Source organism: Cololabis saira, chromosome 14 (genome assembly GCF_033807715.1).
Source record: "Cololabis saira isolate AMF1-May2022 chromosome 14, fColSai1.1, whole genome shotgun sequence".
Classification (NCBI taxonomy): domain Eukaryota; kingdom Metazoa; phylum Chordata; class Actinopteri; order Beloniformes; family Belonidae; genus Cololabis; species Cololabis saira.
Window position 1 is genome coordinate 23946957 of NC_084600.1, and position 13633 is coordinate 23960589.

General features: G+C 40.2%; 2 protein-coding genes across 2 annotated transcripts in view; both read right to left on the reverse strand.

Annotated features, from left to right (window-relative positions):
• LOC133459348 (uncharacterized) overlaps nt 1–13633 on the reverse strand; it is a 49938-nt gene that overhangs the window by 9822 nt on the left and 26483 nt on the right. The window contains exons 19-27 of the mRNA XM_061739237.1: nt 4830–5077; nt 4590–4738; nt 3830–3958; nt 3561–3722; nt 3303–3432; nt 3065–3198; nt 2823–2982; nt 2645–2745; nt 1959–2019 (exon numbers count right to left, since the gene is read on the reverse strand). Of these exons, the coding sequence (XP_061595221.1) occupies nt 1959–2019; nt 2645–2745; nt 2823–2982; nt 3065–3198; nt 3303–3432; nt 3561–3722; nt 3830–3958; nt 4590–4738; nt 4830–5077 (1274 nt within the window). The remainder of the gene's footprint in view (nt 1–1958; nt 2020–2644; nt 2746–2822; nt 2983–3064; nt 3199–3302; nt 3433–3560; nt 3723–3829; nt 3959–4589; nt 4739–4829; nt 5078–13633) is intronic.
• Nucleotides 120–5275, reverse strand: mmp13a (matrix metallopeptidase 13a). Its single transcript, XM_061740216.1, has 10 exons — nt 5171–5275; nt 4830–5077; nt 4590–4738; nt 3830–3958; nt 3561–3722; nt 3303–3432; nt 3065–3198; nt 2823–2982; nt 2645–2745; nt 120–2019 (listed from the first exon to the last, which is right to left on the reverse strand). The coding sequence occupies exons 1-10, from the start codon at nt 5267–5269 to the stop codon at nt 1910–1912; spliced, it is 1422 nt and encodes a 473-aa protein (XP_061596200.1). The 5' UTR covers nt 5270–5275; the 3' UTR covers nt 120–1909.

The following is a 13633-nucleotide window of genomic DNA, read 5'->3' on the forward strand; positions in this document are numbered from 1 at the left end:
TGTTCACATCAGTCTTTGATCAAAATAAAATGTATACAAGTGTAAAATATGTAGTTCTTTATTCATACATACATTACAATAATAATGTGTGCACTTTAATATGTACACACACACGCACGTATGCACGCACGCACGCACGCACGCACGCACGCACGCACGCACGCACGCACGCACGCACGCACATATGCCAGGGAGAAGACATAATGATATTAAAATGATTATAATCAGATCAACAGAAACATTTATCATTTATGCAGAAAATAATTTCCTTTTTCAACTAGAATGTTTTATGTATTAGGACATAAAAAAAGAAAAGATCCTCACCAGGTCTTAAAATTAATTAACGCCTCTGATGTAAAATAACACATGACATATACAATGTCATTACGATTGAACAAAACCTAGAACAACCTGTAAAAGTAAAGTAAACGAAGTAAGAAAGTAAAAGTACCTTCTTTCTGCTAACTCAGAAAGGTACGTTGCAACCAGGTGCTGCTGATCAAGTGCACTTGATTGATTAATTCTTAAAAGGAACCCTGGCTATTAAGACATGTAGTCCCTAATTAGCCACAATTGTTCTCTTATACTAAAATATGTTGTTAGAAACACATAAAATAATCTAATTGCTTTAAAAATCTACAATGTTTATCACATATTTTGACCTGCGGGAGGCGCCATGTTTTACCTGCGCAATGCATTCTGGGGGCGATGACGTAGAGCGGGAAAGATAAGCCGCGTTAGTTTAACTGGGACAGGTATCCAAAACATAGATGAGCAGCACTCTCCCGGCCGTGGAGGCTGACGAGGGAGCCCATAAGACGTCTCGGTTCAGGCAAACTGGATCAAAGTTCTGTGATGCACGGGAGATCTGCAAAAATGATCAATGTCGTGCGCATCTTACCAGTGCATTAGGCTCCTGCGTAGACGGCGTGGCCTACGGCGTAGACGGCGTAGCCGGGGCTTTAGAGCCTGCAGCGCACCGCCATCCGCTCTCCGCTCTCGCCGCCGGGATGGAGAAGCCGGTGGGCAATATGCACGTTTGGGTGGGCCTAGCCCACCCCTCTCCCCCCCTAAAACCGGCCTCGGTTCTGGGTGATGACAGACCAGAGGCTGAGGGGACTGGCCCGGGACTTTGACGAAACGGGAGGCGCAGACTTCGCTATCAAATAGGCAAGAACATCTTTATTTAATTTAATGACACCAGATCTGGCTGGGGTTTTTATTGTAGCATTGGCTATCTGCTGGTTGAAACGTGTGGTCGGTTAGTCTATCTGAGTTTTATGGTGTTTTTATAGTTCATGCTTTATGCTGCAGCACTTTTTTTTTTTTTTTTTTTTACTTTTTTGTAGGTGCTTCGTCACCTTAATGTTTGGCTGTGTTTTGATCTGTGTTTCTGGTGCGCCGTCACCTGTTTAGCTGTGTTTTCATCTGTTTCTGGGTGTCAAAACAGTGGACGGGGGTTAGCAGGTGCCACCGTCTGACGTCACTACCCAGAATGTAAACAACAATGGCGACCTACGAGTTAAATTATATTTTCAAATTTTATAAAAACGAAGACATCAACAAGGTTTTTTATATCACATTGTTATAATTGATACCATTTATCTTTTAAGACCTACATGTCTTAATAGCCAGGGTTCCTTTTAAAGGTTGGTGTTTTATAAATACAGAAATGTTGACTGTTTGACAATAGCATTAAATATAAAGTTGGACTTGTGTATTTGATAGTTCATAATTCATATAAGATGATTTGATTGTATTTTGGAGGACGAAAGGACTGGAAATGTATTTTAAAATAGGGGTATTATTTTAAAATCAACCACCAATTTGAAGTTAGAAGATTAATTTCCACATTTAAACATCTTAAAACTACAATCCTCAACAGAGCAACAGTATGAGATAAATTGGCCTAGAAGTTATTGCAAGGCAAGAAGTAGCTGTTCCTCAGCACACGGTACAGCCTCCCGGTCCTGAGGTCGTACTCAAACATGTGAGATCCACTGTAAATGTAAGTCACACCTGAAACACAGACAAGTCAGGTTAGTGTCTGTGCTACTTATAAAATACAAGTATTAACAAATAAACAAACAAATTCAATAAAAAAATGCTTTATTAATCCCTGGAAAAAAAAAAAAAAAACTAAATAATTAATGTAATAAAGACTTAGGCTGATGTGAAACAAAGACGATAAGATGATAATATTAGCTCAGCATAAAGACAATAGATCTGTCAAACAGAAACCATCCGCTTATTTTTCTAATCAAATTATAAGAGTTGTATGTGGGACTATTTAAATGCTGTGATTTGTCAGTATTTTAAACGTCAAGAGGTCCCAGAGGACCTTGTACATGCCCTTAAACTTTTAATCCTGTCACACTTGAGCATCGTCTATTGTGCGATTTCAAGGAGGATGTAGATTCATTTTTGGTCTTAAATTACTGTTAAAAATAAAAGTAAATAACTGCATTTGCCAAAATGTATACTGTATACTGTATACTAACAAATAAAGATGACTTACTTTACTTTACAAAAGTACGTTTCAAATGGGATGAATCCTTTATTAAGAGGTTTAAAATGTTCATGACAATCCTCTCACTTTGTTGGTTTGTCATGGAGACTTGGATCAGTGCTCGTTACCACTCACCTCTATACTGGAAGGCTGCCGTCACCTTGCTGGAAATGTTGGGAAATGTCTGATCCACCCTTCTAAAACCCCAGTCCATAGTCTTCCTGGCCTCATCATAACTGAAGATGACAAATGATATTAAATATAGGCTCACACTGAGGAATAAAAAGTGCAATTAGAAATGAATTGGACCCACCTGAAGAAATACTTCCCAACAAAGAAGAGCGTTTTGCCAGATGCCACATCATGCAGAGCAGCGTCGATCTTCTTCACCATTCTCGGAAGGCCGAAATGTGAAAGCTTTTTTGGATAGCCCTGTACAGGCTGATAACCAGAGAAAGCCCACACGCTATGTCCTGTTGCCAGATGATTGAAATACAAGCTTAGGGTAACTCTAAAATGGATTTCATTCTACGCAAATTAAGAGAGGTTATTGACCTTTGAAGAGAAAGACTCTGTCCAACTGTGGGCTTTCATAAGCAGCATCGATGTTGACGGGGGCGCTGGGCCAGACGTTTGTGATGACACTTTGCTGAGGGGTCCTGCTCTGAGGTAAGCTGCGCCAGAAGAAGCTGGGAATAAACAGGAACACAACTATTCATTACATGTGCTAAGAAACAGTCCTTTTACGAAATTGGATTTAGATTTTCCCGCTTAGTAGTAATATGCCTGATACCTGTCCTTGAAGAAAAGCATTTCTCCTCGCAAGGTGGTGACAGCATCCAGCACCATTGTTGAATCACAAGCATCGGGAGTAGTAGGTGGCTGAGGTTCACCAATAGAGGGATCTTTAGTAGGGTTTGAGCCTAAAAGGTGAAGCATAATCCACATCAGGAACACCCTGGATTACAGATTAACAAAGCCCCAAACAGCTGAGTGCAATGCCACAAATTTTGCAAGAGAGTTCATCAAGAAACAGATGCTTGCTCCTTACCATACAGGGACTGGATGCCTTTGACATCGTCCCGGGGCAGAACGAAGGAGTCAGGGCTCCTGTATGAGTACAGAGGATACATGAGGGCACCAGGGTCATCGGAGTGAGACAAGCCCAGAGAGTGGCCGAACTCATGGGCAGCGACCATGAAGAGGACGTAGCCTGAAGCAGAAACACACATCAGTTACACGATTTTGGTGCCAAAATATGCAGGAAATATTTGTAATTAATTCAATATAATTCTTTCAAAGCGTCAATTTCAAACTCACCTCTGCTTGAATGCAAGGTGAAAGTTTCATCATCATCAAAATGAGCGTCTCCTCCAATGCCAGAGGAAGGAGCAAAGGCATGGGCTAGTGTGCCATCAGGGCCGTCGAAGGGATAATAATCACCATGTGCTGCGTGGAAAATCATCTTAATGTCACGTTTTTATACTGTAAATGGTCTTTCCATATTGTTCTTGTATTTTTTAAACACTAAATCAGAGCAAGGATTTTAGAGCGCATCACTTAACCGTTTCTACGTCATCACAGTAAGAGGCAAGTTTTGTTGTCACTTGCACAAAGTGACAGGAGGAAACAGCCAGAGACGCAAGCACAGGCTTGCCATCAGTGAAAAATGTCTCTGTAGGGAGGCCTTACTTATTATGTAACTTCACAACAACAAATGGTCTATTGTTACTAAGAGATAACTGACACTCAGATATGCACCGAGGGACATGTATGTAGGTAAGATGACAAGAAGCTGTCATGAAGGAAATACAGCACTTACATAAAGTTAAGCCTGGATTTAGGATGTCAACAGAAAGAATCCAACTTTTACAAAGTACTCCTATCCTATCATTTTGTGTTCTATGTACTGCATAGAACAGTACTTAAAACTTTGTCCTTTTGCATGATGGGCACATGAAGCATTTACCAGTAAATACATGTAAGGTTAGCTGAGTCATTGAGACTGCAGTACAATTAGAGATTCCTGAGTATTTCAAGGACGTGTTCCATCCAGCTCTAATTATTACTTTCTACTCACCCCGACGACCAAAGGAGACCATGATGTCAGCTGTGCCGCTGTATATTCTTGTGAATCTTAGAGGAGTGACCCTGGCCCAAACCTGGAGAGCTTTATCCATGGACCAGTCCACCTCAGACACAGACATGTCGGGTGTGTAGTTCTCTATCCTGTATGACAGAGGGATGATGTGATTTATCATTCAATGGACTTACTACAATAACCTGTTTCCCTCATATATATTGTCTTTAGTTGATCTACCTGTATGTGAGGTCATTTTTCTGCCATTTCAAATTGTTTCCAAAAGTTGAGAAACGAGCAATGTTTTCATCTGGAACCCCACAGCGAGGCTTCTTCATCAGCTCCAGGGTTTCAGCATCCAGATTCCCAGTAATCTGGAGACCAAAGAACCTCTGCATCTCCCCCAGCTTCCTGCTCACAGGGCTGATTCCCCTGCGGGTCGACAGACCTCGCTCCTCTGTCAGGTTGAAGAATTTCTTTAGGTAGCTCTGTGGAAGAAGACAAGGAGCGACACTAAGTCATAAGCTTTTGGAGTTAAATAGCAGGACAAAGTTTAAGAAAACAAAACAAAAACTTGTTACCTCTGCAAAACTTTCATCTTGCAGTGTAATCTGTGATACAGGCACACCGCAAACTACAAGTGCCAGGTTTAGTAAAATGCACACGTTCAGAGATCTCATCCTTCTCGCTGAATTGGACTTGTGCATGTGCCTCGGAGTCAGCTGTTATATAGGCTGCGGGGTGGCTGTGTGGATGTGTTGAGGAATGGGCGTATTGAGCAATTTTCTTGAACTAGTGCCTCAAGGGCTTAGATAGGGTTGCCACCTTTCAGAAATAGAAATAAGGGACGCCCTGATTTCAGCAGCGCAGGAGCCAAAAAAAAAGCCCCAAAACTAAACTGAATAAAAATGTGTTTATTTTATATGAAAAAACAAAATGCTTTGATTTAAAGTTTAAAGTGCTTTAATAGCATTGAACTTGCATGACTGTAGAGATAGACAACCATACTAGCAACTGAAATAGCCTCCTATGCTATGTATGTCCACATCAGCCCAGATGTAGAATATAGTTACAGGTGAAGAATATGGTGTAAAAGTTAATTTATTTCAATAATTCAACTAGAATATGGTGTAAAAGTTAATTTATTTCAATAATTCAACTAGAATATGGTGTAAAAGTTAATTTATTTCAATAATTCAACTAGAATATGGTGTAAAAGTTAATTTATTTCAATAATTCAACTAGAATATGGTGTAAAAGTTAATTTATTTCAATAATTCAACTAGAATATGGTGTAAAAGTTAACTTATTTCAATAATTCAACTAGAATATGGTCTAAAAGTTAACTTATTTCAATAATTCAACTAGAATATGGTGTAAAAGTTAATGAAAATACGGTACAAATCGTGTCCCGTATTAGTTAAATACGGGACGCAACATTTTTTTCTCAAATAAAGGACAATTCCGTATTTTACGGGACGGGTGGCAACCCTAGGCTTAGATGAGAGAAGACCAGTGGGGAAAAAATGTATATATCATACTATGTCTCTAGTTTTGATGATGTACCACATGATGTTTCATCATGGGAAGTACAGATTTTTGAAATCATGCTTTTGCTAAGATACTAGATCAATTAAATAATGATAATAATTAAATTAAAAAAAAACAGCAATAAGATGTCTGTGCTTCTTATTGCTGCATAATTGCCATAATTTTCTTTTTTCATTTGACACAGATTTCTTTGTACTGTCCTAGCATCTTTACAAAAGAAGTGGAAATCTGTGTTACTTTGGTTATGTTTTCTGATCCTTTACCTATTAGTTAAGGTATATACTACGATAAATGGCATTTTTTCCCTCCTAAAACACTAATCCAGTTTGGGGAATCCCGGCATGTTTACTCATAGATTGTCTGCTCCCGCCCTGTGGCCACTGGCTTTACTGATAAAACACCAATGTAGTTTGTGAGGTCATCCGAACAAGCTGAGTCACGCTCGAAACAAAGGTCTTACCTCTCATTTTGGACCAGCGATCAGCTAATCTTCCGTAAGATTTACACACAGATTTACTAACCAAAACCTACAGCAGACTGTTTCTGTCAAATCACATTTCTACGTTATACTTGTTTATTTAAAGCACCTGCACACCTCAATGGAAAGGACTTGCTGATGAAGTCATCCTTAATTACTTCCTCGTGTCAGCAGAAGACAGTAATTGAGTTTTAATAAAGTATGTGCATCCATAACAGTTGTTGTGTATTTTTTCTGGTAAACAAAAATGTTTCCTAAAGCTGGATGCTGGGAGGAGCACGACTGTCTTCATTGTGCAACAGATGTCTCAGGTAAATTGATCAACACAAGGTAACACAAGCACAGACGTTTTGAAATTAAATCTCTATCTATTTCCAAGCCAGTTAATGTTCAAGTGTAAAGTTGTGTTTTTCACTTTTGGCACATCTTTAATAATTTTATGAAACCATGTTTTGATTGAAAATATTGACATTTCTGTGGTGTGTCAGCCCGATGACATGTGTGTATATCTATTTTAGGTAGAATAATTAAGAGGAAGTCATTTAGATCATTGTCACAACACTATATTACGCAATACTAAATACTCATGTTAACCCTCTGATATTTTATGTAACACAGTTTTTTTGTCATTTTTTCTTTTTAGTCATCTTCGATTACTAAACATGTGATCAAAATGCCAGACAATGAGAGCACACAAAAGGAAAATGCCGCGCTATCATGACAATTATTGTTCCATACTAAATATACAGAAATGTATACAATCATTTCATCAAGTCAAATTGTTTTGTGATAATGTTTAAGTAAAAAGAAAAAAATCCAATACTACTGCTTTACATCACATTTTAACTTCTATATAAAGACCTTAAACTGAAAAACATTGAGTGATTCTGAAAAATAGTTGTTCTGTAAGAAATAATTTATATTCTGCTATATTTTATTTGGAAAAAAGAATGAGAGCCACAAGCCTAAAAATGCAGTTATGGACAAGTAGGTTTTGTATTTAAGAAGCTTTATTCCAACACAATTTTCTACAAAAAAGATATAAAATGAACTGTTGTTTATGAAAGCAAACGCCTTTTAATCCAGAACAACTTAGAAAAATAGGAACATGATCAAACCAAAACGTAGTATGCCAAAGCACAATTTCTAAAAGGAAAAAGGTAATGCCAAGGTGCGAGCAGAAAACACAATCAAAAATCCACATAGACTGAGGCCTGACCTGTGGCTTTAGCTGCTCTCAAGGACTCTGTCACAGACAGCTCAGCCATTTCATTGGACTGACCGCTGTTGAAGCCCAATTGGTAAGGATGTACTGTAGCAGGTTGTTCAGAGACAGGAACGCAGACCTCTTTGGAAACAACTCTTTCAATGACCTCAGACAGGAAAGGAATAACAGGGCTGGCTAGTAGGTCTCAACCTGGGCTGGATTGAGTAGAGGCTTTACCCATGTCTGTTTGAAGGCACTGGGAACGGTCCCCGAACCCAAAGAAGCATTAAATATATACTGTACATTCCAGAAAATTCAGATAATGCAGTAAATCCCAGATGACAGAAATGCAAAATATGACATCATCACAACACCATTAAAGTTAGTCAGACAGAAGCTACACATGTTTTCATGACTTCAGCCCACTTCCCTCTGACACAAAGATAAATCAATCACCAGTGTTATTTTGTGTGCCACAGCTTGATGAGTCACCATTGCTGGAAATCCCCAAACACCTCAGCAACTCAAACACCTACTTGATTTGGGAGTTAAAATAACATAAAAACCTGCTTCAGACCGTCTCTAAAGCTTTAAAACCTGAAATATCACCCAAAAATATCTCAACTGTTAATTAGGGCCCAAGCACTTACAGTGCGAAGGCCCTATTATATCGGTAGGAATTCTTTCTTTCTTTCTTCTGACGAAAGAAGGGCCTTTTTGCCTCCCTAAACGTGTCCCAAAAGTCACCAAATTTTGCACGCAAGCAAAATTTGATATTTAATGGTTTGCATTAATGGGCGTGGCAAAATGGCTCAACACCGCCCCCTAGAAAACTTTGTGCCTCAAGCCCCACAATACAGTTTGACGTACATGCACGAAAATCGCTACATACCTGTATCATGTCGCAACTTAAAGAAAAGTCTCTCAAAACCGAACAGGAAGTTGGCCATTTTGACTTAATCATATAATGCTGCAGTTGCTGCAATTTATGCCATTCCTTGCGTCTCAATCCTGCGCCGACACGCATTACTTTTCTCTTTCAAAAGCGTTACCGTAGTGACGCTAGACGCCAAAAAGCGCGCCCCCCCTTCATCTCATTGGTCCATATTTGATAGTTCCCCAAAAGTCACCAAATTTTGCCTGCAAGCCAGGCCTGGTGATAAATTTGATATTTCATGGTTTGCATTAATGGGCGTGGCAAGATGGCTCAACAGTGCCCCCTTGAATACTTTTCTCTGCCATAACTTTTGAATGGTTTGACATAAAGACTCGTGGGTGGTGTCATGGGACTCGGTATTGAGTACTTGACCTTCATTGGCCTGAATTAGCCCCACCCCTTCTTCTGATTGCTCAATATTTGATAGTCCCTATTTTCTGGCATAACTTTTGAATGGTTTGACATAGAGAGTCGTGGGTGGTGTCATCTGACCCGGTTTTGAGTACTTGACCGTCATTGGCACGTATTAGCCCCACCCCTTCTTCTGATTGATCGATATTTCATAGTTCCTATTTTCTGCCATAACTTTTGAATGGTTTGACATAGAAAGTCGTGAGTGGTGTCATTTCTGATATCTTTATGGGGGGCGGTGGCCATGAGTGCAAGGGCCCGTTTATCGCTGCTTGCAGCTTTAATTATATATTGGAATCAAAAACCCTTCAATTATTGCCTTAAAATAATAATAATAATAATAATAAACTTTATTTATATAGCACCTTTCCTGTCATAGAATGCAACTCAAAGTGCTTTACATGTCAAGAGAAGATAAGCAAGCAAGCAAAATAAAAACAAAGCAGTTTTAAGACAGTGAAAAAAACAATATCGCAAACAGAATAAAACCAGCAATAAAAGCAATAGCAAAGAGCAAAAAGAGTAAAAGAGTAAAACAGGCACGGCAGTAAGCATAAATGGGGTCACACACAGGTAAGAACAAACCTTTAAAATTCAGCTAAAAGCAAGAGTAAAAAGGTGGGTCTTGAGCTGTGCTTTAAATATGTCAACTGAGGATGCCTGTCTAAGGTGCACTGGAAGTTTATTCCAGGCTGTCGGGCCGTAGAAGCAGAAAGCTGCCTCGCCATGTCTTTTAGTTGCCATCCTCTTAGGCACTTGGAGCAAACCAGCGGTTGTGGACCTGAGATGGCGGCCTGGGACATATCTAGGTAGGCAGTCGAGGAGGTAGGAAGGTGCTAGTCCATTTAAGGCTTTATAAACCAGTAAGAGAATTTTAAAATCAATCCTAAAAACTACTGGAAGCCAATGTAGTGAGGCTAAAACAGGGGTAATGTGTTCTCTCATTTTGGTTCTGGTTAAAATTCTTGCTGCTGCATTCTGGACTATTTGAAGCCGGTTTGACGTTTTTTTTGGTAAGCCACAAAATAGTGCATTGCAGTAATCAATGCGGGAGAAAACAAATGCATGGACCAGTGTTTTTGCATCAACCAGAGACAGATATGATCTAATGCGTGCAATATTTCTAAGGTGAAAGAATGCGGTTTTGGTAATGAAATTCATATGCGCATTGAAATTTAGGTCAGAGTCAATGATAACCCCCAGGTTCCTTACTGTATGGTTATTTGCTACAGTAAGGTTATCAAGTCTGTTTTTAATTAATTCTTTCTGCTCATTGGAGCCAACTATGAGAACTTCAGTTTTGTCCTCATTTAATTTGAGGAAATTTTCACTCATCCAGCATTTAATGGTAGAGAGACAGGTCAACAATGGATCAAGGGCAGAGGGGTCATCCGGAGCTACGGAGAGATAAAGCTGAGTATCGTCAGCATAAAAATGAAAGTTCACTCCATGAGCACTAACAAGCTCTCCCAGGGGCAGTATATACAGAGAGAACAAAAGAGGGCCCAGAATTGAGCCCTGTGGAATACCACAGCTAATTATGTGAGTGTCTGAGACAGAGTCAGCTAGATTGACAAAATATCTTCTTCCCGACAGGTATGAGGAGAACCAGGATAGGGCTGTGCCTGATAGACCTACCCAGTAGTTCAGACGTTGTATGAGAATTGAGTGGTCAATAGTATCAAACGCAGCTGTTAGGTCTAGGAGTAGAAGAACAGACACATGTTTCTTATCTGCGGATACTCTAAGGTCATTGAGTACTTTTAGAAGCGCCGTTTCGGTGCTATGTCCCTTCCTAAATCCAGATTGCAGTTTGTTATGAACCATATTTTCCTGAAGGAAGACATCAAGTTGATGGTAGATTATTTTTTCCAGAACCTTGCCTAAGAAGGGCAAATTAGAAATGGGTCTGTAATTGCCAAGCACAGTGGGATCAAGGTTGTGTTTTTTGAGGAGGGGTTTAACCACAGCTGTTTTCAGAGAATCTGGAAAAACACCTGAATGAATGGAACTGTTTACAATTCTGAGGATGTCACCAATAATACTGTCTAAAACTGTTTTGAGAAAGTGTGTTGGAATAGTATCGAGTGAACATGAGGATGATGTCATCTGTGAAATTGTATTTCGAACTTCCTCCTCATCAACTGCAGAAAAAGATGCAAGGCTTCCCCTTGGGGGATCAGTAGGCCTGCTTGCACTCATGGCAGCGTGAGCTCCATTCACAATGCCAGCTCTGATGTTAATAATTTTGTTATCAAAGAATGATGCAAACTCATTGCATTTGGCTACAGAGGCAGGTAGTGACTGTTTGTAGGACTGAGGTGGGTTGAGAATATGTTCAATGGTGGAGAATAGGACCCTGGGATTGTTCTTGTTCTCATTGATAATGGCAGAGAAGTGTGCCTGTCTTGCCGAGCGCCGGGCTTTGTTATATGCAGCTGTTGATGACCTGAGAATTTCTAAGTTAACAGTGAGTTTGTTTTTTCTCCAAGCCACACTCTTTCTTGAGTGAGCACGTATGCTCATTTACCCAGGGTGTTACTCTGGAGTGATGTTTCTTTTTAGTTTTTAGAGGAGCCACTATGTTGATAGCAGATTCTATTTTTAGATTAAAATGTTGTACCAAAACGTTCACTAAGGGGGTAGAGGGCAGGGGAGTGGCGCATGCGAGATGACGAGAAAAGTCATCAGCAGCAGATGGACTAAAATAGCGTTTTTTGATAGTAATTTCTGTGTTATTTTTCTCTAAAGCAGTGGCAGTCATGTTAAAACACACCAAGTAGTGGTCTGATAGCTCTGGCCTATAGATGGTTTGGTCAATGCAAATATTCAGACCTCTAGAAATGATCACATCCAGTGTGTGGCCGTGGTTATGAGTCGGACCCACAGTGTGCTGAATAAAATCGAAAGAGTGCAGGAGCTGAATAAAATCGATAGCCATGGTATCTGTGGCATTGTCCAAATGCAGATTAGCATCACCTGTGATCAAAGTTCTGTCATAATCCATGCAGCAGGTTGATAAAAGTTCTGACATTTCTGTTAAAAATAGTGCTTTACTTGAGTTTGGAGGACGATAAATATTAATCATTGGCACAGAGTTTTGTGAAGCCAGTATGGTGGCCTGGTACTCAAATGATGTGAAATTTCTAAACAACAGAGGCTTGAATTTTAAACTGTCCGAAAAGATGTTGGCTAGGCCTCCTCCTTTCTTGACCTTGCGTTCTTTATGGATAAAATTAAAGTTTGGGGGACAGGCTGCGGCTAATATAACAGCACTGTCCGAGCTAAGCCATGTCTCTGTCAAGAAAATTATGTCTAGCTTCTCTTTAATAATTAAATCATTTACAGAGGAAACCTTGTTGGTCAGTGATCTTATGTTAAATAAGGCAAGGTTTAGCTTGACAGGTGATGGGTTAATTGTGGTGGGTGGGATCAAGATGTGTGTTAAATTAGTGGCTACAACAGAGCGTTTTGAGTGCTGGGTGTGTCTGGCAGAGATTATAGTGGGAATATGGTGGGTGGCTGTAGTGTCCGTTTTTTGGTAAAATAACATAGTGATGGTGGAGGGGATATTGTTCCACAAGGGGGCAGCAGTAGCACTGAGGGGAGTTTGTTGACTTTCGCTGGGCTGGGGGGAAGGGGGGCACATTAACTGTCACTTCTCTGAAAGTGAGATCACCGTTTCCTTTCTGGATGTGAGAGTGGAGGGGGGCGGTGCCGTTGTTTTCATTCGGCTGTGTTGTACTGCGTGACGAATGTTGTTTGCCAACATGTGGCTGCCCAGTTGACTGGGATGTAAACCATCACGGGAGTAGAAGGTTGGGCGATTCCAAAATAGATTAAAATTATCAATGAAATTTACATTGTTTGCAGCACAGAAGGCGGGGAGCCATGAATTGAGGGAAAGAAGTTTGCTAAAACTACCCATCCCACGTCCCAGCGTGGGAATTGGACCGGACAAGTGGATGGATTTACCGCAGCTGCTGGCCATATCAATCAACTTTTTGAAGTGGACTTTCAGACGCTCCGAGTGGTTCCGTGCAGTGTCGTTTGTGCCGACATGGAAAATGATTTTATCGATCGTCGTTGGGAGAGAAGAGAGTATGTTTGGGAATTTGTTGATGATGTCGGGGACTGTGGATCCGGGAAACGATTTTGTCAGCGTGTTTGCGAACCTGACATTTTTTAAGATCGAGTCCGCAATGATCACCGCAGTCAAGGGGATTAAAGGAGGCACCGGAGACGTTTGGGGAGTGCGGGTGCTAACGGTGGTGGGAGGAGGTGGTTTAAGAACTGACCGCTGGCGGGGGTCACCCCTCGATCGTCTAGCCACCGCCGCGTGTTAAAAACATTTCTAAACAATTATTTTCCTTACCATCATGAATAGGTAAATTAACATATTTTTTATTTTGTTATTTTATTCATTTTTTACTTTTTCACTCACTCACTCATTTTCTTCT